Raw genomic sequence first — 27,189 nt, forward strand, 5'->3', positions numbered from 1 at the left:
ACAGGCTTCTGTGAGAGAGTCTGGGGGAAGGTTCAGGAAAGACTTCCCTTAGAAGGTGACATCTAAGCTGATACCTAAAGGATAAGATGGTGCCAGCCATGCCAAGCTCTGGGGGGAGTGTGTTCCAGGCAGAGGAGACAGCAAGATCAAAGACCCTAAGAGCTCGACATATATTAGAAACTGATGGAAGCCCAGCATAGCTGGAGTGGAGAGGATAGAAGACAGATGAACTGGAGTTAGGGCCATGGGAAGGAGTTGGGATTTTTTTTTTGTTCCCAAGTAGACAGAGAGAACCAATAAAAGGCTTTCAGTTTTCAGTTGTGAAATATCACTAGCAATTTTGGAGCATGGATTGGAGGGGAGCAAGGGTGGAAGCAAGAAGACCAGTTTGGAGGCTTTTGCAATCATCTAGAAGGGAGGTAACGGTGGCATGGGCAGGGCTGGTGGTAGTGGAAATGGAGCGAGATGAGAAATATTTGAGTTGTAGAACTAAGATGTGCAGATGAATTGACTGAAGAATCAGAGTGATGCCTTAGACGTCTGGCTTCAGTAACTGGGTGACAGTGACGTCATTTATTGAGATGGGGACAAAATGAATCTAAGGGACAAACACGTTGGGTGGCTGTTCCACAGTGATCTGGTCACATTCCCAAACCGCCAAATCCCTTCCCATGCGTTCATTTCTTCATTCTGCAGCTGTGTGGAAATGTACCCACAGGAGCCAGGGAGTTTAAGGAGTCCCCAGAGGAGAGCAGAGGCAAAGGGCTGAGGGCCACGTCCTGTGCAGTGAGGATGATAGCAATGAAAGGCGACCCTTCAACCTGAAAAGTCACCGCCAACCCCTACAGCTAAGGATGGTTTCAGCGATGACTTAGAAGACCCCCATGTTTGAAAACATTCAGCTCCTGAGTCATCTCTCAGCTTTTGGCCTTTACCATGCTGACCACACCCTCAGCATGACCCAAATACCCTCCCTTCCTGTGGACACCCGCTCCCTGCCCCAACCACAGGAGCACTGCCTGGCAGGGATAAATAAATGTCACAAAGGCTGAATTCTTACTGCTGCCTGAACACAGGGTGGAGTGATTCAGGCTGGAGTCCCTGGATCTCATGAGGCTGATGTGGGGTGGGAGTGAGTTGAAGCTGGGCAACCAACTCTGCCAGGTTGGTGGAGCCTCCCTGTCCCCTCTGCAGGGGACAGAGGGTAGAGGCTGGGGTGGCTGAGGGGTGTGGTGCCTGCTGCCTGCCAGGCCTGTGCTGGGCCCTTTGCCTGGGTAGGTTCACTTGAACCCCCTGGGTTGGTTCATCAGTGCTGCCCAGTGGGACCACTCCCAGTGCCTTCAGGGCAGACCTGGCATTTTCTAAACTACGCCATGAGGAGGAAAATCAGATCTACCTTTGAAGAAGGAAATTCCTCAGCTTCCCTGAGCTACCAGCCAACACGTCCTGGGATCCATTTCTGGCCTTTCCTCTAAGCAGGGCAGAGTCAAGCCCAGGGGTGGGAAGTATAAACTACCCGACCTTGGTAACCCACAGAGCCTGGTACCTCACCTGCGTGTCAGGCAGACCTATTTCGTGGTGTTCCTTGTCAGGGGCATCAAGACTCGATGCTGATGGTCAGAGCCTCGGTGGATTCGATGTTCCCTCAGCCTTGGGCACTATGATTCCCCTGGGGTCAGTTTCACACTCGGGCGACCAGGAGCGCTCCCCGAGCTCTCACCCGAGCTCCCGAGAAATGCAAGCCCAGATGCTGGATTTGGGACCAGAGCACAGGTGCGGAACCCCGGAGAGCTAGGATCCGGGACTTGAAGATGTAACCGCCCTCCCCAAGAGCGTGAGCGCTGCCCCCTCCACCCCCAGCCCAGCCCAGCCCACCGGAAATGACGGCGCGTGTGCAGTCAGCACTGACGTTAGAGGGTCCCGGCGCTCCCAGTCACACGAGTCACCCTGGGGGAGGGGCAGGGTGCCCAGCCCGCGCCTCTGGGCCGTCAGGGTATCCACTGACACCACACGCTGCGCATCTTGGGTGCTCCCACCCCTGCAGGCCGCGTTACCCTCCCTATCCCCACACCCGTGATTTTAGCGCTGGGCTTACATTGCACTGAATGATTTCGCCCCATCTGTCCCCTCCACCCTTCTGAGGTCAGCGCCTGGCGGGGAAAGGCACTCAGTACATTTCAATGAGTGAGGTCATCTGGTGTCCAACCCCCCTTCCCCCGTACACCATCGGAGTGTGTCCCAGATAATGTCTGTTCTGAAAGGGGAATTATGTTAGAGTCTCACAAGTCCTTGTGGTCAGGAAGTGCTTCTGTGTGTCTACCCCAAATCCCTGCAGTTTAAACCCTCCAGGCCTGTCATCAGCAGTGACCTTTAGGATGCTTATGCTGAGGGTGTCCCTCCTGTGGGGTCATTCTTACTTTTCCTCCTTTGATACCTCCTCATGGGGTTGTTGGGAGGGGCTATAAACTCTTGGTCTGAGTTAACACAGGCCAAGGGCTTAGAAGAGTGACTGGACCATATGAACACTATTCAGTGTTTGCTCTTAGGATCATTATTATTGTAACTTTTTTTACCTGGAGGATCCACTCCTTGCCTGTCACTACCCCTCTTCTGGTGGGGCTCCTGACGGGGATGCTGGGGAGACTGTCCAGGGACTTTACCTTCCTGTTGGGGGGTCACGGGGGAAGGTCAGGCCTGCAGTCAAGGCCTGAGACACAGGCCTAAGAGAACTGTGGAGAAGCTCCAGGCACATTTGCTCACTGCTGGCTGCCTGGGCTCCCACTGCAACACAGAACTCGGTCCACTGTATGGGATCCATCTGGCTCCCAGCAGACTAAAAGCTTCTTGAGGGCAGGGACTCCAGCTGGCACATAGCAGGTGCCTGATGAAGGAACAAATGGATGCTCTAAAACCAGTGGCAGAATCATATTCCTTGACCCTCCTTCTTTATCCATCTCCACCCCAGGACAGATCCACTTGCCCTACCTGAAAGGCTCCTAAAGGCACTAAAAATGAATCTGAAAAACAGTGGGTGAAAATGTGCCTTTCCTATTGACTGAAGTGGATTCCCAAAGTGGCTCCATCTTCTGTGATCGCCCAGGAGTTCTCTTCATTCAGTTATTCACTGTGTGCTAGGCCAGTGCTAGGTGCTGGGGATGTAGAGAACAAGACAGACCCAGCCCCGGCTCTCATGAAGCTTGCATCTCAGTAGGAGAGGCAGACCTAAATCAAGCAAAAAGGCAAAAACATTTAAGATGGTGGTAAAAGTTTTAGGAAACACACTGAAGGATGAACTAACAACAGCTGGGGATGGGAAATCTCTCAGGGAAAGAGACTTTTAAGATAGGACCCTAAAGCATGAGAAGGGGACAGGCACGTGAAGAGTGGGAGGAGGATGTCTCAGTCAGAAGGAACAACTTGTACAGAGATCCCGGGAAGAAAGAGCTTAGAGGGTCTGAGGAAATAAAGGAAGACCAGTGTGGGTGGAACCTGGGGGCTCGGAGGAGGGGGAGCAGGGCCCAGGTCATGCAGGGCCTTGGAGGTCACAGTGGGACCCAGAGAGAATTGACCCTAACAATGCGCTCCGAGGTGTTTTCAGTGGGGGAGCGTTGTGAGCTGCAGTTTACAATTCCTCAGGCTGTTCTGCAGAGAATAGATTAGGGGAGGCAGGAGTGGTGGTTGAGGTAGACAGGAGATGGTGGGGGCCCTGGCAAAGGTGAGGGCGGCAGAGATGAGGGAGGTAGAACTTATGATGTATACGTCTGGGGGATAACATCATCGGGTCTTGGTGATGGACTGGAGGAGGGGTTGACAAGAGGGGAAGCATCAGGCTGACACTGGATTTCTCATTTGAGAACCTGGGAGATGCCATTTACTGAGATGAGAAGACTTAAACACGAACGTTAGGAGAGAGATGGATTGGGCTTGGGAGGAGGAAGTGTGGAGGATAGAATTGCCCACAATGTGGCAGTTTCAAACATGGCGCTGACTTCTTTGACACATCTTCCATGGGGAGGTGGGTCCCCTCCCCTTGAATCTGGAGGGCTTCTGATTGCTTTACCAATAGAGTATGGTAGAAGTGACTATATGTATTATTCCCAGGCTGGGTACCAAATGGCCATGCAGCTTCCTCCTCTTTCTCGAGGGACACCCTTGAAAGTTATTTATTTATTTATTTATTGGCTGTGCCACACAACGTATGGGATCTCAGTTCCCTGACCAGGGATCGAACCCATGCCCCTGCAGTGGAAGCACAGAGTCCTAACCACTGGACACCAGGGAATTCCCTAAATCACCCCTTGATTAAACTCAATTTGGCTAATCTGTCCACTTGTCCATTGGTGCCACCTGGAGTTCCTGGTTGCAAACCACAGGAATGGCTTGGAACAATGGGCAAGACCAAAGCGTTCACAATTAATCCCTTGGAGTGGCCGGTTATCACCTGCTCTTGGTGTTTGTATTTTTTTTTTTTTTTTTTTTTGCAGTACGCGGGCCTCTCACTGTTGTGGCCTCACCCGTTGCGGAGCACAGGCTCTGGACATGCAGGCTCAGCGGCCATGGCTCACGGGCCCAGCCGGTCCGCGGCATGTGGGATCTTCCCGGACCGGGGCACGAACCCGTGTTCCCTGCATCGGCAGGCAGACTCTCAACCACTGCGCCACCAGGGAAGCCCGGTGTTTGTATTTTTTATTGAAGTGTAATTTACATACAGTAAAATTCATCCCTTTTAGGTGTATAGTTATATGAATTTGACAAACATATACAGTCATGGAACCAGCACCACAATCAAACTATAGAATGTTTTCATCACTCCAAAAAGTCTCCTCATACCCTTTCAACGGTCAGTCCCCTCAGCCTGCTTCAGCCCACGGCAACCACTGATCTGTTCTCTGTCCCTATATTTTGCCTTTTCCAGAATATCATATAAATGATATAACACAGTATGTTGCCTTCTGTGTCTGACACAGCGCTTTTTTTTTTTTTTTTAATACATGAACTCTCGTATTTTTTTTTTTTTTTGCGATACGCGGGCCTCTCACTGTTATGGCCTCTCCCGTTGCAGAGCACAGGCTCCGGACGCGCAGGCTCAGCGGCCATGGCTCACGGGCCTAGCCGCTCCGTGGCATGTGGGATCTTCCCGGACTGGGGCTCGAACCCGCGTCCCCTGCATCGGCAGGCGGACTCTCAACCACTGCGCCACCAGGGAAGCCCCCGTATTTTTTTTTTTTTTTTTTTTACCTTTTAAAATTTATTTATTTTTGGCTGTGTTGGGTCTTCATTTCTGTGCGAGGGCTTTCTCTAGCTGTTGCAAGCGGGGGCCAGTCTTCATCGTGGTGCGCGGGCCTCTCACTATCGCGGCCTCTCTTGTTGCGGAGCACAGGCGGCAGACGCGCAGACTCAGTAGTTGTGGCTCACGGGCCTAGTTGCTCCGTGGCATGTGGGATCTTCCCAGACCAGGGCTCGAACCCGTGTCCCCTGCATTCAGGCAGATTCTCAACCACTGCTCCACCAGGGAAACCCCAGACACAGCGCTTTTGAGATGCATCCACATTGTTGCTGCCTGTACCAGTAGTTTGTTTCTTTTTATTGCTGAGTACTAGTCCCATTGTATGGATGAACCACAATCTGTTGATTCACCAGATGATGGACATTTGGGTTGTTTCCAGGTTTTGGTGATTATGAATGAAATTGTTATATGCATTACACAGGCTTTTTGTGTGGATATACATTTTCATTTCTCCTGGGGAGATACCAAAAGTGGGATTATTGGGTTGTATAGTAATTGCATATTTAACTTTATTTTTATTTTTGGCCGCGCAGCATGTGGGATCTTAGTTCCCCGACCGGGGATCAAACCCATGCCCCCTGCATTTGAAAGGTGGAGTCTTAACCACTGGACTGCCTGGGAAGTCCCTATATTTAACTTTATAAGAAAATATAAATGCTCCCCAACCTCACCAGTATTTGTATCCTCAGGTTTTGTTTTGTTTTTTAACCTATTCTAATAGGTATGCAATAGTTATTGTATTGTGGTTTCAATTTGCATCTCCCTAATGAATAAGATTCAGAGTTTTTAATGTCACTCTGGCCTGGACTGGGGCTGGGTGATTTGTAGGGTGGACTTGATTTTTTTTTCTTTAACGCCAAATAAAGGTACTATTCATTTGTTATCTTGAAGTGATTAGAAAAGCCATGGAGCCTGTCCAAGATTTCATCCAGGGCAGGGAAAACCCACCTCTGGAGCAAGGACAGAGCTATCCTGTCCAGTCTGCTCATTCAGTGACATGGTAACATCCCTGTCTCCCTCCTCCCTACCTCCACACCTGTCCTACCCTGCCTTTGTGCCTAGACGGTGCACCTTTCATTTTTTACTCGTGGAGTTCCAGTTTAAGCTAAATGTCACCTCCTTTTGAAGCAGCTAGAATTTCTAGAAGCTTCCAGACACACCATGCAAGATGATATTATTGAAAAAATGCAGCCTCTTTTGGGGCCAGAGTTGAATTTGCCTTTTTGGCTTTGTTCCTTACCAGTTATGTGACTTTGGACAACTTAACTGCTTTGAGCCTCAGTTTCCCCTAGTGTAAAATGGGTATAATACCTATCTGAGAGGCAGGTTTTTGTTGTGTAAGAGATGTTGTTGTCACTATTATTATTATTATTATTTTGCCTCTATCAAAGCCTCACTGAGCTGAACCATGGCTAATTCGTTCCTTGTTTCTCTCCCTAGCTAATTGCTCTTAAAGGGCAGACCCTGTTACTTAAGCCCCCTCTGCCCCCGCCCCGACACAGTGTTGGTAAATACTAGTCCCTCAACCTATTTGTTGAAATGGATGAACCTAAAAGGGTTCTCAAGGAAGGCAGGTGGCCAGAAAGGAGTTGTGGGACTCGGAGGGACCTCTCGCTCTCATTAGACCGCGGCGCTGCTTTCCTGGAGCAGGGGCACTGACTCAGGGCTTCTCTTCCACAGAACGGAAGGCTGAGGGCTTGTGACTGCAATAATAGCGGGGCCGTCTGGACTTGTGGGTTTGACAGGTCAGAAAAAGGGGAACTAAAAGAGAGGAGCCTCAGAATGCGAGTACAGGGACTGACAAGGAAGAAGCTGGAGAGGGCTGGCTTTGAAAGTGTGGGCCCAGTGATGGCGTGGGGACCATTGGTGAGGATGGGGGCAGGGGACGGGAGGCTGGGAGGGTTGCGGGCCCTGGGGGCTGGGTGGAAATGGGAGAGACCGAGGGGGGATAACGCTGCCACGCAGAAGAAAGGGCGCAGAGGCAACCGGTCCGGCTGGGAAGGACGCGGGGAGTGGGGCAGCAATGGATCGGAGGAGCAGACCCCGGGAGCCGGGAATGGGCGGTGCGCGGAGCGGCAGGTGCGGGGGGCGGAGCCCGGAGAGGAGGAGCCAGGAGGGGGCGGGGTCGACGCCGGGCGAGCGGGCGGGGTGCGCCGGTCCGCTCCTGCGAGAGCAGCTGGGCCCGCGGAGCTGGAGCTGGATACCGAGCCGGGGCCCGGGCGGGAGTCGGGGCCAGGGCCGGGCCGGAGGGGGCTCCAGCGATATGGGGTCGGCCGACTCCAAGCTGAACTTCCGAAAGGCGGTGATCCAGCTCACCACCAAGACGCAGGTGCGCCCGGGGCCCCGGCCTCCCCACCCACCTGCCGGGCTGGGGGCTGGGCACGGCTGGGGGGCTGCAAGAACTTGGCTTGCCGGGAGATAGGGGGACCAGATGGCCAGGAGGGTGACGCTGAGGCCAGCGCCGGAGCGAGACCCCTTGGCCTGTATCCCAGGGCTCCATCCCCTAGCCCCCACCCCCCGGCCTTCTCTCCCGGGAACATCCCTTTTCCCTCAGCTGCTGCTGCCACCTTAGGCTGACGTGTGCCTACTCTCCAAGCCGGCGTCGCCGCTGTCCGCCCCTCTGTCCACCCCCCACAAGCCCCTCCAGCCTCGCATCTCCAGCCTCCTCCCCCGCCCCAAAACACCTCCCTGCTCTCCTCCCTGCCCCTCGGTGCCCGCGGGCCCCGGAGGCACAGACCCGGCTGACTCAATGCAAACAAAGCCGGCCGGCGCCCTCCCGGATCCGCGAAACAGCTGGTGCGCGGCAGCGGCAGCGGCCTCGCTGGGCCCAGGTCGATGCCCACGGCCAGGGAAGGCCCAGGTCTTGCTGGGAACACGCAGAGTGGCGGGCAGCGCTGCAGCCTGGTAAGGGGACCTGCTCCCAGATCTATGGAATCCAGGTTCCCAGCTGGGGACCACTGCTCCAGGGGGCTCTCCCTTTGAGGCCCAGCGCTGAGGTTGGCTGTGTTTGCAGGTACCCTCTGTTCTCTGGTCAGGGCTAAGAACCGTCCAGGCTGCCCTTGATACCTGAGTGTATCTTTCACCCTAGGCCATGCTAGCACACTCCCCTAAGTCCACAAGTGGCACAGAGGCCACCTCCTTGCCCCCAGCACAAGGACCTGGCCCCAGCAAGGCTTCTTCCCTGCCCACCCCTCTCTCCTCACTCTTTGAGCCAGGCTGCTCTGGCCACAGAGATGCCCAGCTCTCACTCCTCAGATCCCCCACTTTCAAGGGAGTCAGGACCTGCTGCCATCTGGGACTTTCCTCCTACCCCCGCCCCCAGGGCTCTCTCTGGCTCTAGGCAATTAGAGTGGGTTCAGGGGAGCCATTTCCTGATGGCTCACAGCTCCAGAGGCCAGACCTCTGGTCCCACACTCTCTTGATCCCACAAGAGAAAGGTCAGGAGCCCGGCAAACACCCGGGGGCTCTGGAGAGTCCAGCCCCAGCTGAGAGGCGTTTGATAGAAACCAGGCCTTGCTTCTCACCACTTCCCCCATGGCTCCTGGTTATTTCTGGCACTTGGCTTTCTTGGCATGGGGCTGCTAGATCTGAGGGTGGCAGGTGGGCCAGCCTCTCAGTGCGGGGCCATAGGGAGACGAAGGGAGGCCTCCACGTTTACCTACCTGGGGTGGGGGGGAACACCTTGTTGGAGGAACGAGGTATGGGCTGTAGCCTCAGCAGCCAGGGTCCTTTGCCAGGCCAGCAGGGCCACGTCCCAAAGGATCTGCGTGGACAAGATTCCTATATGCTCCAGTCCCCTCCCCAAAATACAGTGTGCCTCCATCTTTCCCTGGCTGTGGCCCTGTGACAGGGCTGACTGAGATGGTGCTGTCTCGTTTCCCAGTTGGGGATAGTGAGTTGGCTTGGGACAGGACTGGAGCCAGAGACCAGCCTGGGTCTCCCTCTGGAGGGCCCTGGGCCCTGCAGGTGGGAGGGGGCCTGGGCTGCCTGGAGGGAGAGACCCTCAGGAATGAGGCCACTTGCCCTGTGTAGTGACCTGGCTCGGGCAGCTCAAGAGTCGGGACCAGATCCCAGATGGTGTTTCCAGACCTTGCCACTCTGTGTCCCCAAGGAGATTCAGGCCAGCTGTGTCCACAAGATGTCCTCCTGTCCCAGGCCTTCAGAGGCTGTGCTGTGAACACAGATTTTTGCTCTGGGCAGCAGACAAACCAACCCAGCACCTTTTCCCGTGGCCTGGGCCGGAGCTGCCACCGCTCGGCCTTCCCTGCCTTCCTGTGCTGCATCCTGTTTTCTTCCTGCCTGGGGCTAGGCCTGACCCTGGTCCTGAGGGCCAGCAGCTTTGGCTGTGTTTCCAGAGCCTTTCCTGGTGTGGGTGGGGCCCTGGCGGGGGCACATTCCTGGACCTGGGACCCTCTCCTAGATCCTGTCCATTTGGAGATTGTTTGCTGTAGGTCAGATGATACCGGGTGGGTCTATGTTTACATGTGTGAACATGTACGTGTGTGTGAATGCCGTTGTGACACAGTCCTCCGGTACAGGTCACCCTTAGCAGGCTAGAACACTGCTGGTCTTTCCCTTCTCCCCGCCACCAGAGAGGTTCAAAAGATGCAGCTGGTCCCCCAGGCTGGCGGGGGCTTTGGACTGAGCAGGTCCTGGTAAAGCTATGCTAAGAATATCTGGTTTCCCACCAGGGTAGCTCAGTGCCCCTGGCAGCATGGGGCTGCCCACCTCCAGCAAAGAAACTGGCTTGGATTTTAGAAGCTTCCTTGCGTTGGGTGGAGCCCAGCTGGGGTAACTGAGGCAGGGGCTAAGCCATGTCCCCCCTCCAACAAAAGTTCGTGACCCTGGCAGTACCTGTAGCATCAGGTTAGCCTGGTATGGTCAGGTAATGGTCACCAAACTGAAGTGTCTGAGCCACAGCTGGGACTAGGTGGGGAGGCCTAAGTTGGGGATGGGGGAGGTGAAAGTCTTCACTCCTGAAGTTCAAGGCCAGCTCCCAGAGCTGGGACTTTCCTCTGCTTCAGGTCTGGGCTGCACTGGGGCCTCCCAAGTTCCCTCCTAAGGCTCTCTCCTCATTTTGAATTCAATCCCCAGGTGACACTTACCTGATGAACTAGGTCAGAGGTCAACTCCACTTTATGAGTGTCTGCCCCTTTAAGGGGGTAGTGGCTATGTGGGAGGTGGGGAAGGTGGCATTCCAGAGGTGTTCCCAGTTGGTGGGGGGCTCTGCACGTTTTCTGGGATGTTCCTTCCCCACTCCCACCCTGGCCACCCACACGGGGATGTGTTTCCCCTGGATCCCAGTGAGTGTCAGAGAGCTGTCTGGACTGAGGGCAAGTGGCCCAGCAAACCCCAGCCCCAGGGACCCTCCTTTGGTCTTTGTTCCTCTCCGCCTGGCTAACTCGCTCTACCAGTTCTGGGACTGAGCACGTCCTGGTGCCAGGCCTGCCCTGAAGGCCATGGCCACAAGCTGCCCTGTACCTCAGAGGGGGGCATTGTTTGGGGGGTGGGCTAGGGTAAACCTGGACCCTGGGGAGGCTTGTGGCCAGGCCTGAGTTTGGGCAGCCCCACTGGCGCTCAGCTCTGCCCCGTGACGGGGCTGAAGGGATCTCTCTCTAGGACTAATTACAGCCTTTGGCTGAACGAATATTGGCTGAGAGTCTGCCATATGCCTCAAGTGCACGGTCAGGGAAGAAGGGCTGATGGACTAGTGGGGCCTCCAGACAAGCGCACCCAGACCTGTTGGGGACTATGATGAGTGACTGAGGGGGGTTCCAAGGTGGGAGGGAGCCCGCTGGTCCAAGCTCTGGGAGACTGCTTGGAAGAAGCAGCTTCAGAGAACAGAATTATTTTTTAACAAGATTCATATTTTTTTCTGATGGTAAGACTGATGCATATTGCATGCGGGTTTGTCGTGGGGTAGCAGGGCCCCATTATCAGCCCTTTCAGCGAAGGCAAAAGTTTAGGTTGATTGGAGCAACCCAGGAAGATTTCTTGCAGGAAGTGCTATTCAGGAGGGTAAGAGTGTCTTGGATGCCCCTCAAACAGATGAACATTCAAAAGGAAAAAATAGTAATACGTGTGCTGACAGAAAAATATAAAGAAAATAATAACCACCCCATGAGATAATTGCTGTTGACATTCTGTCATTTTCTTCTAGGCTTTTATTCCTGTATAATTTAACACAAAATTGTGATCATCCTATAGTTAGTTTCATATCTTGCCTTTTTCACATAACATTGTACTGTGAGCATTTTCCATTCATTCATATTCTTTGAAGACGTGATTCCGATGGCTGTGTAATATTCCACTGTATGCGGGTGCCTTAACTTTTCAAGCATTTCCCCAATTGTTGGTTATTTAGGTTGATTCCAAGTTTTCACTGTTATCAACTCTTCAATAAGCATCCTCATACCTGCACTTCTCAGATCATTTCCTTAGGAAAGATTTCTAGAAGTGGAGTTCATGATTCAAACTGGTTGTCTATATGACCGACTATATGACTTAAAAGGCATACGTGTGTTGAAGGCATGTTGCCTTGATAGGACCAGTGGGGCTTTGGGATGTGTTAGAAGGGGCGGGCGTGCTGGGAAGAGGGCACAGTCTGAGCAAAGGCAAAGAGAAAATATGGCAGGGTTGTGTTGCTGGGATAGTAACTACAGGTGTGTGTGCACACACATACCTGTGCACACTTGTGTATGTACATGTGTCCGTGTATGTGTACGTGCACGTGTGTGGCTTGTATGTGTGTTTAGGTGTGATCTTGGCTGACTCTCTGGCCGAGGTCTGGACTCTGCAGGCAGTGGGGAGCCCTAAGATCTTCGTTGAGGGAACAATGCCTTTGGAGGGGGGGCCCTGGCAAGAGTGGCCTGAACTGCAGCACAGGTGGTGGGTACCAGAGGAGCAGGTGTTGTCAGAGAGCCGTGGGATGACTCCTTTATTTTATTTTATTATTATTATTTTTTGCGGTACACGGGCCTCTCACTGCTGTGGCCTCTCCTGTTGCGGAGCACAGGCTCCGGACACGCAGGCTCAGCGGCCATGGCTCACGGGTCCAGCTGCTCCGCGGCATGTGGAATCTTCCCGGACCGGGGCACGAACCCATGTCCCCTGCATCAGCAGGTGGACTCTCAACCACTGTGCCACCAGGGAAGCCCGGGATCACTCCTTTAGATTTGGCATCTGTTGGGTATACCAGCAGAGGGTGGAGGCTGGGGCCGAGGGGGCAGCCTGGGTGAATGGAAATGAGCATATGTCCCCTTGTCTTCTTCCTAGGGGGAGGGGCACAGCCTGGCTCTGGTCCCTGGGCGCTTGACTTAGGGGTGTGGCCTGGGGAGGCCCCCAGGTGGGGAGGGCCTGCCAGAGGGGGATGGTGAGTTACTCAGGGTCACACAGTCCCTCAGGGACTGGGCTGGGCTTTGGCCACTGGATTCAGTGTCCAGCTGGCCCTTGACCATCTGTGTCAAGTGTCCCCAGCCTGCCTGTGCCAGCCGGGGCTCATGGTGGCTGAAGGATGTCTCCCATGTGGGAAGGCTCCTGGCACCAGCAGGGATGGAGTAGGGGGCTTCCCTTTCGGGGGCTCCATTGGCTACAGGGTGGGCAAACTGTGGACCTGCTGGCAAGAGACTGTGCAGCTCTGGACACTGCATCTCCCCACAGCCCGTGGAAGCCACTGATGATGCCTTTTGGGACCAGTTCTGGGCGGACACGGCCACCTCAGTGCAGGATGTCTTTGCACTGGTGCCGGCAGCGGAGATCCGGGCAGTGCGAGAGGAGTCGCCCTCCAACCTGGCCACTCTGTGCTACAAGGTGAAGGGTGCCCGGGCCCTCACTGCCACTCCCACCTGAGCTATTTCCCACCCTCCCAGGGAGGCTGGAGCTGGCTCAGCCCTGTGGTCCAAGAGGGCAGGCACCCAGGAAATCCTCCACCCAGGTTGGAGTGGTCCCAAGTCTTCACCCACTTCTCCCCCTGGCTGGGCTCTGGGGGAAGTGATGGTGGCAGTGCCACCTGTGAGGGCTGCCTGTGGGTGACACTTTCCATAGGTCAGCTCATGTAGCTCACTTGTGCGGTTGGTACTGTCAACGTCGCCATTTTACAAATGAGGAAACTGAGGGCCAGATGGCTGGTCACTTAGCAAGGTCTCAGCCAGTGAGTGGTGGGCTGGGTATCACTCCCAGGATGCTCTAGGCTGCTCCCTGGCCCATGTCCCATCTTCCTGGGCTGGCTGACCCTGTCTAGAGAGGCGGTCTGTTAGGGTGGCCCCACTGCCTCTCCCCCTCTGAAGCCTGGGGTGCCCAGCCTGACCCCAACTGCCAGGGCCCCACTCCCCACCCTGCCAGCGTGCCTCTCTGCCCATCCTCGCAGGCTGTGGAGAAGCTGGTGCAGGGAGCCGAGAGTGGCTGCCATTCGGAGAAGGAGAAGCAGATTGTCCTGAACTGCAGCCGGCTGCTCACCCGCGTGCTGCCCTACATCTTTGAGGACCCTGACTGGAGGGGCTTCTTCTGGTCCACAGTGCCCGGGGCCGGGCGAGGAGCGGTCTGTGGACCTGGCCGGGGCTGGGCGGGAGGTGGAGTTGTGGTGACAGGGAAGGAACCCCTTCAGGGCCGGCCACATTCCTCCAGACCTCTTCTGGGGTTTGGGAAGGGCAGATGTAGGGGCAGTGCGGGTGCTGCTGAGGAGGGGGGCCGGCTCTTCCTCCTTGAGCCCCCGCTTTCTCTCCCATGGGGGTCTCTGCCTCTACAGCTGGGCAGAGATGGGGGCAGGGCAGCTGGGCCCTCCCCCCTGCTGCCCCACCCCCTCCCTGGCTTTCTGTCCAAGCAACTGGCAGGGGGGTGGGGAGGTGGGCAGTGATTCCCAGCAGGGCTGAGGCTCTAGAGTTTAGGGGGCTCACCTGTCCCCTCCCACTCAATGGGGAGGTCTCCTCAGTGGTCTCAGCCCCGCTCCCCACTCTGTCCCGCTTCTGCCTTGGGAGGTTTGGGGTGATTAGGGGTCTACTTCCTGTTCCTTCTCCCACCTCTTCCTCCATCCCTCTGCCCACGAGTGTCTTCCTGGGCCTAGACCCCGTCCTCCTCCCATCCCCCCTCCAAGTCCTGGAGCCACCTCTCCTTAGCCAGCTACGACTGAGGGGGCCTATAGGTGCTGTGTCCCAAGCAGGGAGAGGACGATGACGAGAACGCCCGGCCCCTGGCCGAGTCCTTGCTCCTGGCCATCGCTGACCTGCTCTTCTGCCCAGATTTTACCGTCCAGAGCCACCGGAGGAGCACCGTGGTGAGAGCCCCCCAATCCCCGCCTCCCGGGCCGAGGAGGGCTCTGGTCCCAGGTTGGGGCCGGTTGAAATTCCCTTGGGCAGGGGCTGCTCCAGAAAGGCTGGGCTGCCTGGCACGCATGGTCCCAGGGAGGGGGTGGTGGCTGGCACCACTGGAGGGGAGCCAGCTGGTGCCCGGCCCTGCCCCCTGCATCCAGGAGGTCGGGCACAAGCACCCATTGTCTTCGCCTGGGCCGTGGGTGGAGGAGTGGGGCTTACACACAGGAGCCCTGGCCCTCTCACTGCCCGTGGACCCGTGGACTGGACCTTGACTGTTCTCCGTCCCCCACTCCCACGCACCACCAGGGGCACCTGATTCCGTTCTGCTCCCCCCCTGTCTCTCTCTCCCTGTCTCAAACTGGATTGAGCAAGTACCAGACTGAAGGAAAAGGAGCTTTCAAGAGGTTGAGAACATTCATTTCTTCCCGTGTGCATTAGCACCTGGGGCATTTTGAGGGTCTCTCTTTAGGAGAATATGAGGGTCTTTGCTCCCAAGGATAGCGGGGGGCTTGGGTTGGCCTGATCTCTCCCTGACCCTGTCCTCAGGACTCGGCGGAGGACATCCACTCTCTGGACAGCTGTGAATACATCTGGGAGGCTGGTGTGGGCTTTGCTCACTCCCCCCAGCCCAACTACAACCACGACATGAACCGGTGAGCTTGCTCAGGATGTAGCTGGACCCCAGGCCTGGCCCCCTGCACAGTTCAGAGAGGGAACCACGCGTGGGGTCTTCCAAGGAGACCCTGCCCACTCGTGACCCAACTTCAGCCTCACAGGGATAAAATGGAGTCATTTCTTTTCATGGGCCTGAGCTGGGGCTGGGCAGGGTGGGTGTGCCCTCCTACAGGAGAACTGCGATCTCCAGGTACTGAGCCCTCTCCTCTGTTCTCCCTGCCCAAGGATGGAGCTGCTGAAACTGCTGCTGACGTGCTTCTCTGAGGCCATGTACCTGCCCCCAGCTCCAGACAGCAGCAGCATCAATCCATGGGTGCAGTTTTTTTGTTCCACAGAGAACAGGTGAGGGGCCCCTGGCCTTTCTTTCCATTTCTCCTCCTCTTGGTTCCAGGCAGCCCAGCGCTGAGGCCGTTTGCCAGCCCTGTGAGTCTTACTTGAGGGGATGTGCTGCCCCCTCGTGGTGATGACCTATAAGAACAGTCACACCTTATGCCAGCTCTGTCCATGTCCCATTGGGGGGCCCTGGATGACCCATGCCTGGGTCCTCCATCTAGAGCCCTGCTATCCAGTAGAAATATAATGTGAACCACACATGCAACTTAAACATTTCTAGTAGCGACCTTTAAAAATAAAAAAGAAATAGGTGAAATTAATTTTAATAATGTATTTCATTTAACCCAATATATCTGAAATATTAGCATTGAGCATGTAATCACTATACAAAATTATTGAAATGTTTTGCATTCCCTTTTCATAGTAAGTTTTCAAAATCAAGTGTTTAGTTTACATTCACGGCACATCTCACTTCCGACCAGCCACATTTTAAGCTCTCCATAGCTACATGCAGCTTGTATTGGGCAGTGCAGTTTATTTTATTTTATTTTTACTGGCCGCACTGTGGGGCTTGCGGGATCTTAGTTTCCCAACCAGGGATTGAATCTGGGCCCTCGGCAGTGAAAACACCGAGTCCTAACCACTGGGCCGCCAGGGAATTCCCTGGGCAGTGCAGTTTATTCAGTGGGTGGAGAGGGGGCGTGATAAGTACCCTGAAGGGTGGGGAAGCCCCACCCACATGGGGGCACTTATGGGCAGTGGGGGGCATAGGAGCACATGGAGGTGTCCCATGGCTGGATTGAGTATTTAGAGCAGGTACACATGCTCCAGCTGTGCAGCTCCAGCTGTGCCCAGGGCTGCGCTGGCTGCACAGGGGTTAGTGCCCCTCAGTGTCATGGTTCACCCTCTTCTAGACTCTGATTCCCACATGGCAGGCCTCATCCTTCAGGTTTTGCTGGCTGCCTGCTTCTTTCCCCCACCCCAGCCCCCAACTCCCAGAAGGAGCGAGAACCCAGGTGACTCCCTCCACCAGGCACAGTCAAAAGCTGGCCAGAGTTTTCTTTCTCACCAGCATTATGGGGCAAATGGCCACCTTTGCCACTTGATCAACCCCCTTGGGTCTCAGTTTCTTCATCTGTAAGATGAGGAGCTTGACCTCTGGTGTCTTACAAATCTCTGAACGGAGTCATTCTGTGGCCTGGGAGCTGGGGGATGGGGCACATGCTTTGCCTCCCAAGGGGAAGCCCGCCTTCCCTGTGGGCCCTCCAACCCTTCTCTGAAGCCCCAAGGAAGGGTACCTGCCCCTCAAAAACATCAGGGGCATGTCCTTTATACATTTGCCCAACGCTGTAGATCATACAGCATCAAGAGTGAACTCTGGGGACTTCCCTGGCGGTCCAGTGGTTAGGACTCAGTGCTTTCACTGCTGAGGGCCCAGGTTTGATCCCTGATCGGGGAACTAAGATCCCACAAGCTGTGGTGTGGCCAAAAAAAAAAAAAAAAAAGAGTGAATCCTGATGTAAGCTGTGGACTTTGAGTGAAAATGATATGTCGATGTAGCGTCTACAGCTGTAACAAGTGTACCACCCTGGTGGGGGATGTCGATGGTGGGGGATGTCGATAGTGGGGAAGACTGTGCACGTGTCGGGGCAGAGGGTACACCGGAAATCTCTGTGCCTTCCTCTCAGTTTTGCTGTGAACCTAGAACTGCTCTAAAAAGTATTTAAAAAAATAATTAAAGGGCTTCCCTGGTGGCGCAGTGGTTAAGAATCTGCCTGCCAATGCAAGGGACACGGGTTCAAGCCCTGGCCCGGGAAGATCCCACATGCCACAGAGCAACTAGGCCCACGAGCCACAACTCCTGAGCCTGCTCTCTAGAGCCCGCGAGCCACTACTACTGAAGCCGGCACGCCTAGAGCCCATGCTCCGCAAGAAGAGAAGCCACGACAATGAGGAGCCCGCACACCGCAACGAAGAGTAGCCCCCGCTCACTGCAACTAGAGAAAGCCCACACGCAGCAACGAAGAACCAACACAGCCATAAATAAATAAATAATAAATACAATTTAAAATTAATTTAAAAAAAATAATAGGCTTCAACCCCTGGAGGTGAAAATCTACGGGGTGTGGCACGCTGTCCTACAAAGAGCCCCTCAGGACTGGCCATCCCACTCTTGGTAATAAATTCCTTCTGGCCTTGGCCCAGCCTGGCTTGGGTCCCAGATGCAGGCAAGGATAAGGAGGGGTCCCTCCTTTGTGGGAAGGGATGAACTCCTGGTTCTGCTCCCTGGCCGGAAGATGGGGGCCTGGCACTGAAACCCTTGTGGAATGAGGGGGCTGGCCTGGCTGACCCTCCCACCTGGCCAGGGCTGGGGGCGGAGGGAGGGCTGGGCTGGTGGGTGGAGTCTCTGAAGCTCCGCCCCTCCTCTCCTGCTGCAGACACGCCCTGCCCCTCTTCACCTCCCTCCTCAACACCGTGTGTGCCTATGACCCTGTGGGCTATGGGATCCCCTACAACCACCTGCTCTTCTCTGACTACCGGGAACCCCTGGTGGAGGAAGCTGCTCAAGTGCTCATTGTTACCTTGGACCATGACGGCGCCACCCCCACCGTGGACGGTACCACCACAGGCACAGCCATGGATGATGCTGATGTAAGGACGGGAGAGGGAGGGCAGCCAGCCCTGCCAGGCTGTGGGCAGGTGGCACCCCCTCTAGCGGAGCTGGGCAAAGGATATCCAGTGGGCACCTCGTGGGGGTGTCTGGGGTCAGAGGGGGTACTGCTGCACTGCCTAGGCCTGGGGTAGGGGCAGGGGGTGACGGCACCTGCTCACCCCAAGCTCTGCCCTCCGCAGCCTCCAGGGCCCGAGAACCTGTTTGTGAACTACCTGTCCCGCATCCATCGCGAGGAGGTGAGTCCAACGATGCTCTTGCTCTTGTGGGTTCTTGATGCCCACCCTCCACAAAGGTTGTGGCCTTGCAGGGTGTGAGGGGATGCAGAGGAGATGGGGGTAGGGAGAGTCCTGACCCCTGCATGAAGGAACCACGGTCCCCGTGGACTCAGGCCACCACAGGTGAAGTAGTGATGGCAGGACCGCGAGGGTCTTGAGACTCAGAAAAGGGCTGATGGCCTCAACTGGGTGAGGGTAGCCGGGAAGACTTCCAGGAGGAGGTGGCTCTGATGTCAGGTTTGGTGGGGGAATGACAGTGGACGGAAAGGCCAGTCACACCTGAGTTCCTGTGTCTTGTGACCTCGGGGGAGGTTCTTGTGCTCCCAGAGCTCTAACCTCTGCAGCTATGACATGGGGACAGTAACTGTGCCCTTGCCTTGTAGTGAGGATTAGTTGAGAGCACAGTCCAGCAGGCAGCAGGTGCTCAGTGAATGACAGCTCTCTGAGGATAGAAGGCTCCTCCCGTGTCACAGGGCGATGGGGAGGGGTGGAAGGATGTCACCTGTCAACAAGGAGTCCAGGTGGGCATGTGAGGGGGTCACTAAGAGCAGATGGGGAGCCTGTGGTCTGGCGGAGGGGCAGGGTGCTCTCTAGACCTGCCCTGGACCCAGCTTCTGAGGGGCTGCCCCTGGGACAGCTGTTGATGACACTGGCATCTGGGCCCCTCCGGCTCTAGAGGTGGGCTCAGGCCCTGGGGGCGCTCGGAGGCATTTGTGGGAGGCCTGGCCAGGAAGCCTGGATTGTAGGGAGCCGGACTGGACAGGCCCCTGCCCTTCCCCCACCCAGGACTTCCAGTTCATCCTCAAGGGCATAGCCCGGCTGCTCTCCAACCCCCTGCTCCAGACCTACCTGCCCAACTCCACCAAGAAGATCCAGTTCCACCAGGAGTTGCTGGTCCTCTTCTGGAAGCTCTGCGACTTCAACAAGGTGGGCCGGCCTCGGGGGCCCAGGCTGGCGGGCAGCGGTCTGCCTCAGGGATGGGGACAGCGTCTGGGGAGACTCCCAGCAGAGGGAGAGGGTGGGGCAGAGCTGCCCCTCCCCCTGACTCTGCCCACGTGTCCCCGCCTCCCCCCAGAAATTCCTCTTCTTTGTGCTGAAAAGCAGTGACGTGCTGGATATCCTGGTGCCCATCCTCTACTTCCTCAACGATGCCCGAGCAGATCAGTGTAAGGCTGGGGTGGGCTGAGGATCCCTGGGAGGTTCCTCGCGGAGTGGCAGTTTCGGCCAGTCTGTCCTGCCTCCCAGCAGCTCAGGCCTGGTGCCCCGACCTCCCGGGAAGGGCTTCTCCCTTTACCCCCAGGATGGGTCCCTGCCCTGGGCTCCCTTTCTCCCCCCCACCCCACCCAGCGTGGTGATCCCTCCCATGCCACGTGCCGCAGCTCGGGTGGGCCTGATGCACATCGGCGTCTTCATCCTGCTGCTTCTGAGCGGCGAACGGAACTTCGGGGTGCGGCTGAACAAGCCCTACTCAGTGCGCGTGCCCATGGACATCCCGGTCTTCACCGGCACCCACGCCGACCTGCTCATTGTGGTGAGGGAGCTCCCGCCAGGACCTGGGTGTGTGGTGTAACGTCCCCTCGGCTGAGTCTGGAGGCGGCAGAGACCCCATGGCTGCTCCTCTGCCTCCCCGCACAGGTTTTCCACAAGATCATCACCAGCGGGCACCAGCGGCTGCAGCCCCTCTTCGATTGTCTGCTCACCATCGTCGTCAACGGTAGGGGGGCCCAGAGCCCGCCTTCCCCATGCTCACCACCAGGGGGCGTCAGGCCACAGGCTGACCTACCGCTGGCTCCCTGGTTCAAACCAGCTGGGTACAATAGAAATATCAGGGCACCCAAGTATGTACTGGTCAGTTTTCTAGTAGCCATATTAAAAAGGAAGAAGGAAAGAAAGAGAGAGGTGACAATAATTTTATTATATATTTAATTTAATCTGTTGTATCCAAAATACCATCATCTCAATATGTAACCAGAATACAAAGTTATTGAGATGTTCTGCATTCGTTTTTGAATCCAGTTTTCCAAATCTTGTGTGTGTTCCATGCGTGCAGCACACATCCATTAGGACTACGTTTCTAGCACTTAATGGCCACGTGTGGCTTGCGGCTGAGGTATTGGACTGCGCAGGTTTGGATGAGGGCCCCGCCCACAAGCAAGGGCTGTAGATGGCTGCCTCCGAGCTGGGAGGGGGCTGACAGGGGCGCTGGACCCAGCAAGGTCGGGGCCCAGGGCTGGGGCGGCATGACTTCTGCTCAGTTGCTTTTTGGAGAGGAAGGTCCTGAATGGGAGGGGCTGACCTCTCCGTGGTCCGGTTTGGACTCCAGGGTGGGTGGGATGTTGTAGGGCCTTGGTGACCTCTAGCTGCATTGTTGGACTGTGAGTTCTGGGGCCAGAATCTCACCTTCCATCACTGGCTCCACCCCACAAATCTTCACTGAGAATGCATTTGTAAACAAGATAGCCACCAACCCTGCCCCATGCTGAGGGAGAAAGACACGGGGCAAGGAAGCACACAGATCAATCTGTGACTTCAAGCCGTGTGCAGCCTCGCATTTCCGACTCCCCCTTCACAGGCTGTGCAGAAAATCTCGATCTAATTATATGTGGAATATCAGCTTGATATTCTATTAAAAATTTTTTAAATAATATTTTTAGTTTTTGGCTGCACTGTGCAGCTTGTGGGATCTTAGTTCCCTGACCAGGGATCGAATCTGGGCCCCCTGCAGTGGAAGCTCGGAGTCCTAACCACTGGATGGTCAAGGAATTCCCAGCTTGATGTTCTAGAAAGAGTTAAAGATCCTGTGTTTGTATCCCTGCCCAATCATTTTATAACTGGAGAACTTTGGACAAGTTTATGAACCTTTGTGAGCCTCAGTTTCCTCATCTGTAAAATGGGGATGGTCTCCTCTCTGTCCACCTCCCTCTCAGATGCGGGGAGGAGTGGGGGAGATGGAGTGTGTGAGTGGCTTTGTAAACGGCGTGGCTGTCCACAGGGGAGGGGCCAGGGTGGAGCCCTGGGCCTCTGCAGGAGGCATGGCCAGTGTGGCCTTAGCCTCTGGTGCTTGGTCTTCCTGACTTTTCGGGGGACTTCACAGGCAGGGGGCAGGGAGGGTGTGGGAGCAGGAGCATCGTGTCCCACCCAGGCCCAGGGTGTGCTGGGGTGGTTGGTGGGGGCCCCAGGAGTGAGCCGACCCCTCCCCTGCAGTGTCCCCCTACCTCAAGAGCCTGTCCATGGTGGCCGCCAACAAGCTGCTGCACCTGCTGGAGGCCTTCTCCACCACCTGGTTCCTCTTCTCTGCCGCCCAGAACCACCACCTGGTCTTCTTCCTCCTGGAGGTCTTCAACAACATCATCCAGTACCAGTTTGATGGTGAGGCACTGGTCCAAGCCCCTGGCCTGGCCTCGGGGGCAGGAACCAGAGTGGGCAGTGGGCGAGGACACCTCCCCATCTGAGGAGGGCATAGCCCTCCACCCCTGTGTTTGTCCAGCGTGCAATTATTGAGCACCTACTGCATACCAAACCCTGTGCCAGGTGCAGGGGATTCACTGGGGAACAAAGCAGAGTGCTCCCTGCCCCGTGGAGCTCATAGCTGGGGAGGGAGCACGGAGGGGGTCTTCAAACAGATGGTCACCCAGACAAACAGGTCATCTTAAATCTGTTGAGAAGGAAGTGCAGAGTGGCATGGTCCTGCTGGGTGTCACAGATGCTGGGCTGCCTGGTGTCAGTTAGGGCCTTGCCACTTAGCTCTGTGACTGTGTGCACATAACCTCTCTGAGCCTCAGTTTGTTCATCGGTAAGATGGCCATAACGATAATTCCCAGAGTCCCCATCTCAGAGGGTATTGAGAAGATTAAGTAAAATAATCCCCAAAAAGCACTTAGCACTTGCCTGGTGAACTAAATATCAGCAGTTGTTATTATTTCCCAAATAAGTAATATTTGCACTGATCTGTGAGGGCTGAATGGGGGTGGGGAGGGGTAGAAAAACATGGGGGGAGCACAGTATATGCAAAGGCCCTGGGGTGGGATGTGTTGAAGTGGAAGCAGAGCAGGGTGGTGAGAGGCAGGGACCAGAGCGGTGGATGGGGCATTGAAGGCCCAGAAAGCGTCTTTTATCTCCCCGGGAGCCAAGGGCGTTCCGCGTGGGCGACAGAGCACAGGCACGCGCCATATCCTCCTTCTTCCCGGTGACCTGACTTGGGGGACAGTCAAAATATTGAACAGCTGGCTTGGTGGGACACTGACACGCTGGGCCCGCCCCACTCTGCCCGCTGTTACCCCTTAGTGCTGGGTGGTGAGAGGGTCCGGAAGGTACCAGGGAGGGACAGGGGCGGAGCTCAGCCCAGAAGCTCTTTTCCCGAAAGGTAGCATCCCGGTGTAGCCTCAGACCACATACGCTGCCCGAAGCCAGCCCTGCCTGGCTCCCTCTCTTCTGTGCCCTGTGCTGTCACCTCCCCCTGGGTAGACACCCTCCTGTCCTCCAAACTCCCCCTCCCAGGAAGACACCCGGGTGAAGGGGGTGGCAAGGGGGCCTCCCTGAGACAAGCTTCCTCCCCACAGGCAACTCCAACCTGGTCTACGCCATCATCCGAAAGCGCAGCGTCTTCCACCAGCTGGCCAACCTGCCCACTGACCCGCCCACCATCCACAAGGCGCTGCAGCGGCGCCGCCGGGCGCCCGAGGCCTTGTCCCGTACCAGCTCACAGGAGGGCGTCTCCATGGAGGGCTCCCACCCCGCTGCCCCCGCCGAGCCAGGCACCCTCAAGGCCAGCCTGGTGGCTACCCCAGGTCCAGTGCTGGCGAGGGGCAGGGTGCTGTGCAGAGTGGTGGCAAGGGTGGGGGTGGAGGTATGGGGGGCCCAGGAGGGGCAGCTTGGTGGGGGGACCGGGCCTCGGGGCTGAGCGTGGGGGGATCAGGCACAGCATCTGTGAAGTGGGGGGAAGTTGGAGACTCTCGGGGCCGGCCCCAGGCAGAGGCTTTGTAGGAGGAGCACTGTGGCAGGAGTCCTCACGGCTCCCCACCCCACCCCCCAGGCATTGAGAAGCTGACGGAGAAGTCCCAGGTGTCAGAGGATGGCACCTTGCGATCCCTGGAGCCTGCACCCCAGCAGAACTCGGCAGAGGGCAGCCCAGCCTCGGAGGTATGTGCGCTACCTCCTGGCAGGGCTGGGGGGCGAGGCTGGGCTTTCCCTCTCTCCCTGGCCTCCGAGGTGTAGGCCGGGCCAGAGCACTCTGCAGCAGAGGGCAGGTACCCAGTGCCCAGGGCATCAGGCTTGGCACTGATGACTCTCTGGGGATGGGGGGCCTTTCACAGACCCCTCCCTTGTTTATCGGTCACGGGCTCAATCCCTTGGCCTTGAGCCTCCTCATCCATCAGCCTTATCTAGGCTGGGCTGGCCTTTACCCGGTCTGCTCAGTCAGCTCCTGGCACTAAACCTGTCACTGGGCTGGGCAGGGTCAGGCAGGGCCTGGGGCCCAGGGCAAAGGTGCTGGGCTGAGCTATCCCCTCCTTTGGGAGTGAGCCCCCTCCCTGCAACATGGGCCAATGGGGAGACCTCCTTGCCCTCCCCCCTCCCGCGCACCCTCTCCCCACATCCCTCTCTCTTATTCCTTCCCCGGGACCAGGAGCCCAGCCAGGCGTGGCGGGAGCAGCGGCGACTGTCCAGCGCATCAGCCGGGGGGCAGTGGAGCCCGACGTCGGAGTGGGTGAGGGTGGGACAGATGGTGCAAGGTGCCGGGGTGGGTCCGGGGCTCCTGGCCCTGGGGACAGCTCAGGAGAGGCTTGGATGGGAATGGGTCCAAATCCAAGGACTGGCCCGGATCAGGTTAGGGGTCAGTCCTGTCTCCTGACCTTGGCCTCTCTGGCTTGGTTGCTTCCTCTGTCTACACTGTCCCAGAGTTTGTTCCCCAGCAGGGTTACGCTTCAGTTGTCCACAGCCCTTTCTTAGTAAATCACCCTTTGCAGCTTCCTTCCCCGAATCCCTTGCCCTCTCCCTTATATGACTCCTGAGAGCACCACTAACTGCATTTGCACGGGGCTAATAAATGTCCCTACCTCATCACGCCATTGTGAGGATCAAAGGGGATACTTTCTGGCACATAGTACATGCTCAGTGAGAGGCCCCAGCTCTTCCCATGAATAGCAGTCACTGTGTACGGGTACTGCGCTGTGCCAGGTCCTTGCTGTGATGAGCGGGGATGCCTTCTGCCTTGGGGAGTCCATGGTTTCAGGTCAGGGGTCAAGCCTATGCCACAGCCTCTGGGGGCTGTTTTGCCAGCCCAGGAACCCCAGTCCCTCCCCCAGGTCCTCTCCTGGAAGTCGAAGCTGCCGCTGCAAACCATCATGAGGCTGCTCCAGGTGCTGGTTCCCCAGGTGGAGAAGATCTGCATTGACAAGTGAGGCTGGGGACGGGGCTGGGCGGGCTGGGCTCCGAGGGGCCAGCCCAGGCTGCGCTGGGGGTGTGGCCGGGAGCGTGGGCCTCGGGGGTCCAGGGTGAACCCTCTGCTCCCCTTGACCTTCAGAGTGGGCACATTGGAGACCCTCCTCTCCTGGCAGGGGCCTGACGGACGAGTCGGAGATCCTGCGGTTCCTGCAACATGGCACCCTGGTGGGGCTGCTGCCCGTGCCCCACCCCATCCTCATCCGCAAGTACCAGGCCAACTCGGGCACGGCCATGTGGTTCCGCACCTACATGTGGGGCGTCATCTATCTGAGGTGGGCCCCTTGGGGGTGGGGCAGTTACCGGCCTGGGTGGGTCTGGCATCCACCCGAGGGTCAGCTCAGTGGGGCTGTGCCCCGCTAGGGTAGTGGGGTTAATGTCAAGACAGTCGACCAGGGTGGTCTTGTCTGGCGGAGGGTGGGCACCCACTTCCCCAGGGGCAGGGGGCAGAGCCCATCAGGGTGGGAGGACGACAGGCTCGTTCCTCCCCAGTCTTTCCTGCAAGGCCTCCCGGCACCTGGGTGACAGCCCACTCCCTCTGCAGGAACGTGGACCCACCTGTCTGGTACGACACAGACGTGAAGCTGTTTGAGATCCAGCGGGTGTGAAGATGGAAGCCTGCAAGGGGCAGGGACCAGGGGAAGGCGGGGACCTTGGTCCCCCGATGTTCCCCCTGACCCACCATTCTGAGCTTTAAATTACTACGGTCAGGGCTGGGGGCTTGAGTGGCTGAGTCCTGAGTGACAGACCCCGGAGGCCCCTTGTGGCTGGGATGGCGGGGACCGGCCCTGCCCCCTGCCTCCAGGCTGGACTGAGAGGAACCTTCTGTCTCCAGGGCTGCAGCCCTCCGCCAGGGGCCCACCTCACTCTGGCTCCCCTTCGGGACCCGTTTCTGTGCTGACCCTCAGTGCCCGCCTGGCTCCTGAGCTGCCCAGCCCTGGAGGCCACCAGGTCACTGTGCCCTAGTGGGCTGCCCAAGAGGGAGTCTTGGGTGGCCCCTTGAGGCACCTGGGCAGGGTGAGGGGACCCTTTCCAAGCCTCCTAACCCGAGACCACCTGGTCCAGACCCGGCTCGCTGCCAGGACCCCGGGAAGAAGGAGGGTGACCAGGCTGCTTGTGGAGGAGGCTGGGGGCTGACAGACACCGAAAGCCAGACGAGGGGACCTCGTGCATTTTAGGGATTTGGGGTGGGGTGTTGAGGGTCTCCTGCTATATTCTTCTGGGTCAGTGAATATAGCCTGGCTGGCTCTTATACGGTAATGGGGGCGAGGGAATGGGGGCGGGGGAACAGCTGATCAGTCCTCCCTGCCCCTGCCCACCGCCTGATGACTTGCGGGGAGGGGGACCAGGATACCAACGCCCCATCCTCCTGATTCCGGCTTCTTGGTCTCCCTCACCCCACCTGTGTCAGTACAATCTTTGCTCTGTACAATCGGCCTCTTTACACAATAAAACCCCCTCTCCATGCCCGGTCTCTTTGTGCTTGGAGGGGAGGGGGTCAGGCCATGGCTCTTGTTTTCAGGGAAGCTGGGGACTCTGCCTCCCAGAATCAGGCCCCAGAGGGCCCTCGGTGCGCACCTGGGAAGCAGCGTTTGTCATTTTCTTGGGTGGGGAAGTGGAGGGTTGGACGCCTCAGGCTGTGGCCCCCCCGAAAGAAAGAGCCCACACAGGAGAGGCAAGGGGCCTGCCTCCCAGCCTCCTGCACGGCCCCCAGGCAGCCACTGAGACAGCGCTGGGGGTCCAGCACCCAGCTGCAAGGGGTACAAGCCTGGCCTGCAGGGTCCAGGGCTGCCGTCCCTCGGCCTCACCCTGGGCCTCACTCTGGGCACAGTTCACTGTTTGCGCTGGGCTCAGGGAGATGGATGAGCTGTCAGTGCCTGCCCTCCCCACCCGATGGCTCAGAGGATTGGCAGGCCTGGGGTGAGGGGCTACAGAAAGTCACCGGGGGCTCCGTCCTGGGGAGAAGGTGTGCTGGCGAGGAGTGGGGGGGATGCGAGAGCCCCAGCTCCTTTCTTCCCACCTCCTGCCATGGATCAGACAAGGGGAGGACCAGACAAAGGGTCCCCCTCACAAAGAGACCCCTCGTGGCCCAGAAGTAGGATTGTCCCAGCCCCACAGCCCCACCCAGGACTGTCCCTTCCCACCATATACACAGAGTGCCCTCTCTGTCCCCGGGAACAAAATGCCACGAAGCCCGAATGT

The 27,189-nt window shown here is 57.1% G+C and overlaps 1 protein-coding gene across 2 annotated transcripts; it reads left to right on the plus strand.

Moving 5' to 3' along the window:
• Window positions 1–7,550: 7,550 nt before the first annotated feature.
• On the plus strand, window positions 7,551–26,436 carry HID1 (HID1 domain containing; the record flags this gene model as incomplete). 2 transcript variants are annotated; one of them, XM_079724957.1, is made up of 19 exons in its annotated part: window positions 7,551–7,616; window positions 12,947–13,096; window positions 13,653–13,823; window positions 14,439–14,555; window positions 15,139–15,245; window positions 15,493–15,609; window positions 18,039–18,252; window positions 18,454–18,510; window positions 19,336–19,476; window positions 19,625–19,715; window positions 19,929–20,080; window positions 20,185–20,263; window positions 21,754–21,918; window positions 23,109–23,336; window positions 23,582–23,688; window positions 24,173–24,253; window positions 24,852–24,943; window positions 25,104–25,262; window positions 25,532–26,436. In XM_079724957.1, 19 exons carry the CDS (start codon window positions 7,551–7,553, stop codon window positions 25,593–25,595), a joined length of 2,358 nt encoding a protein of 785 aa, XP_079581083.1. In that variant the 3' UTR covers window positions 25,596–26,436. The 2 variants fall into 2 exon arrangements, with proteins under 2 accessions (XP_079581083.1, XP_079581082.1); XM_079724956.1 differs by having other exon boundaries at window positions 14,442–14,555.
• Window positions 26,437–27,189: the final 753 nt, after the last annotated feature.

This window comes from Hyperoodon ampullatus (genome assembly GCF_949752795.1).
Source record: "Hyperoodon ampullatus genome assembly, chromosome: 19".
NCBI classification, from domain to species: domain Eukaryota; kingdom Metazoa; phylum Chordata; class Mammalia; order Artiodactyla; family Ziphiidae; genus Hyperoodon; species Hyperoodon ampullatus.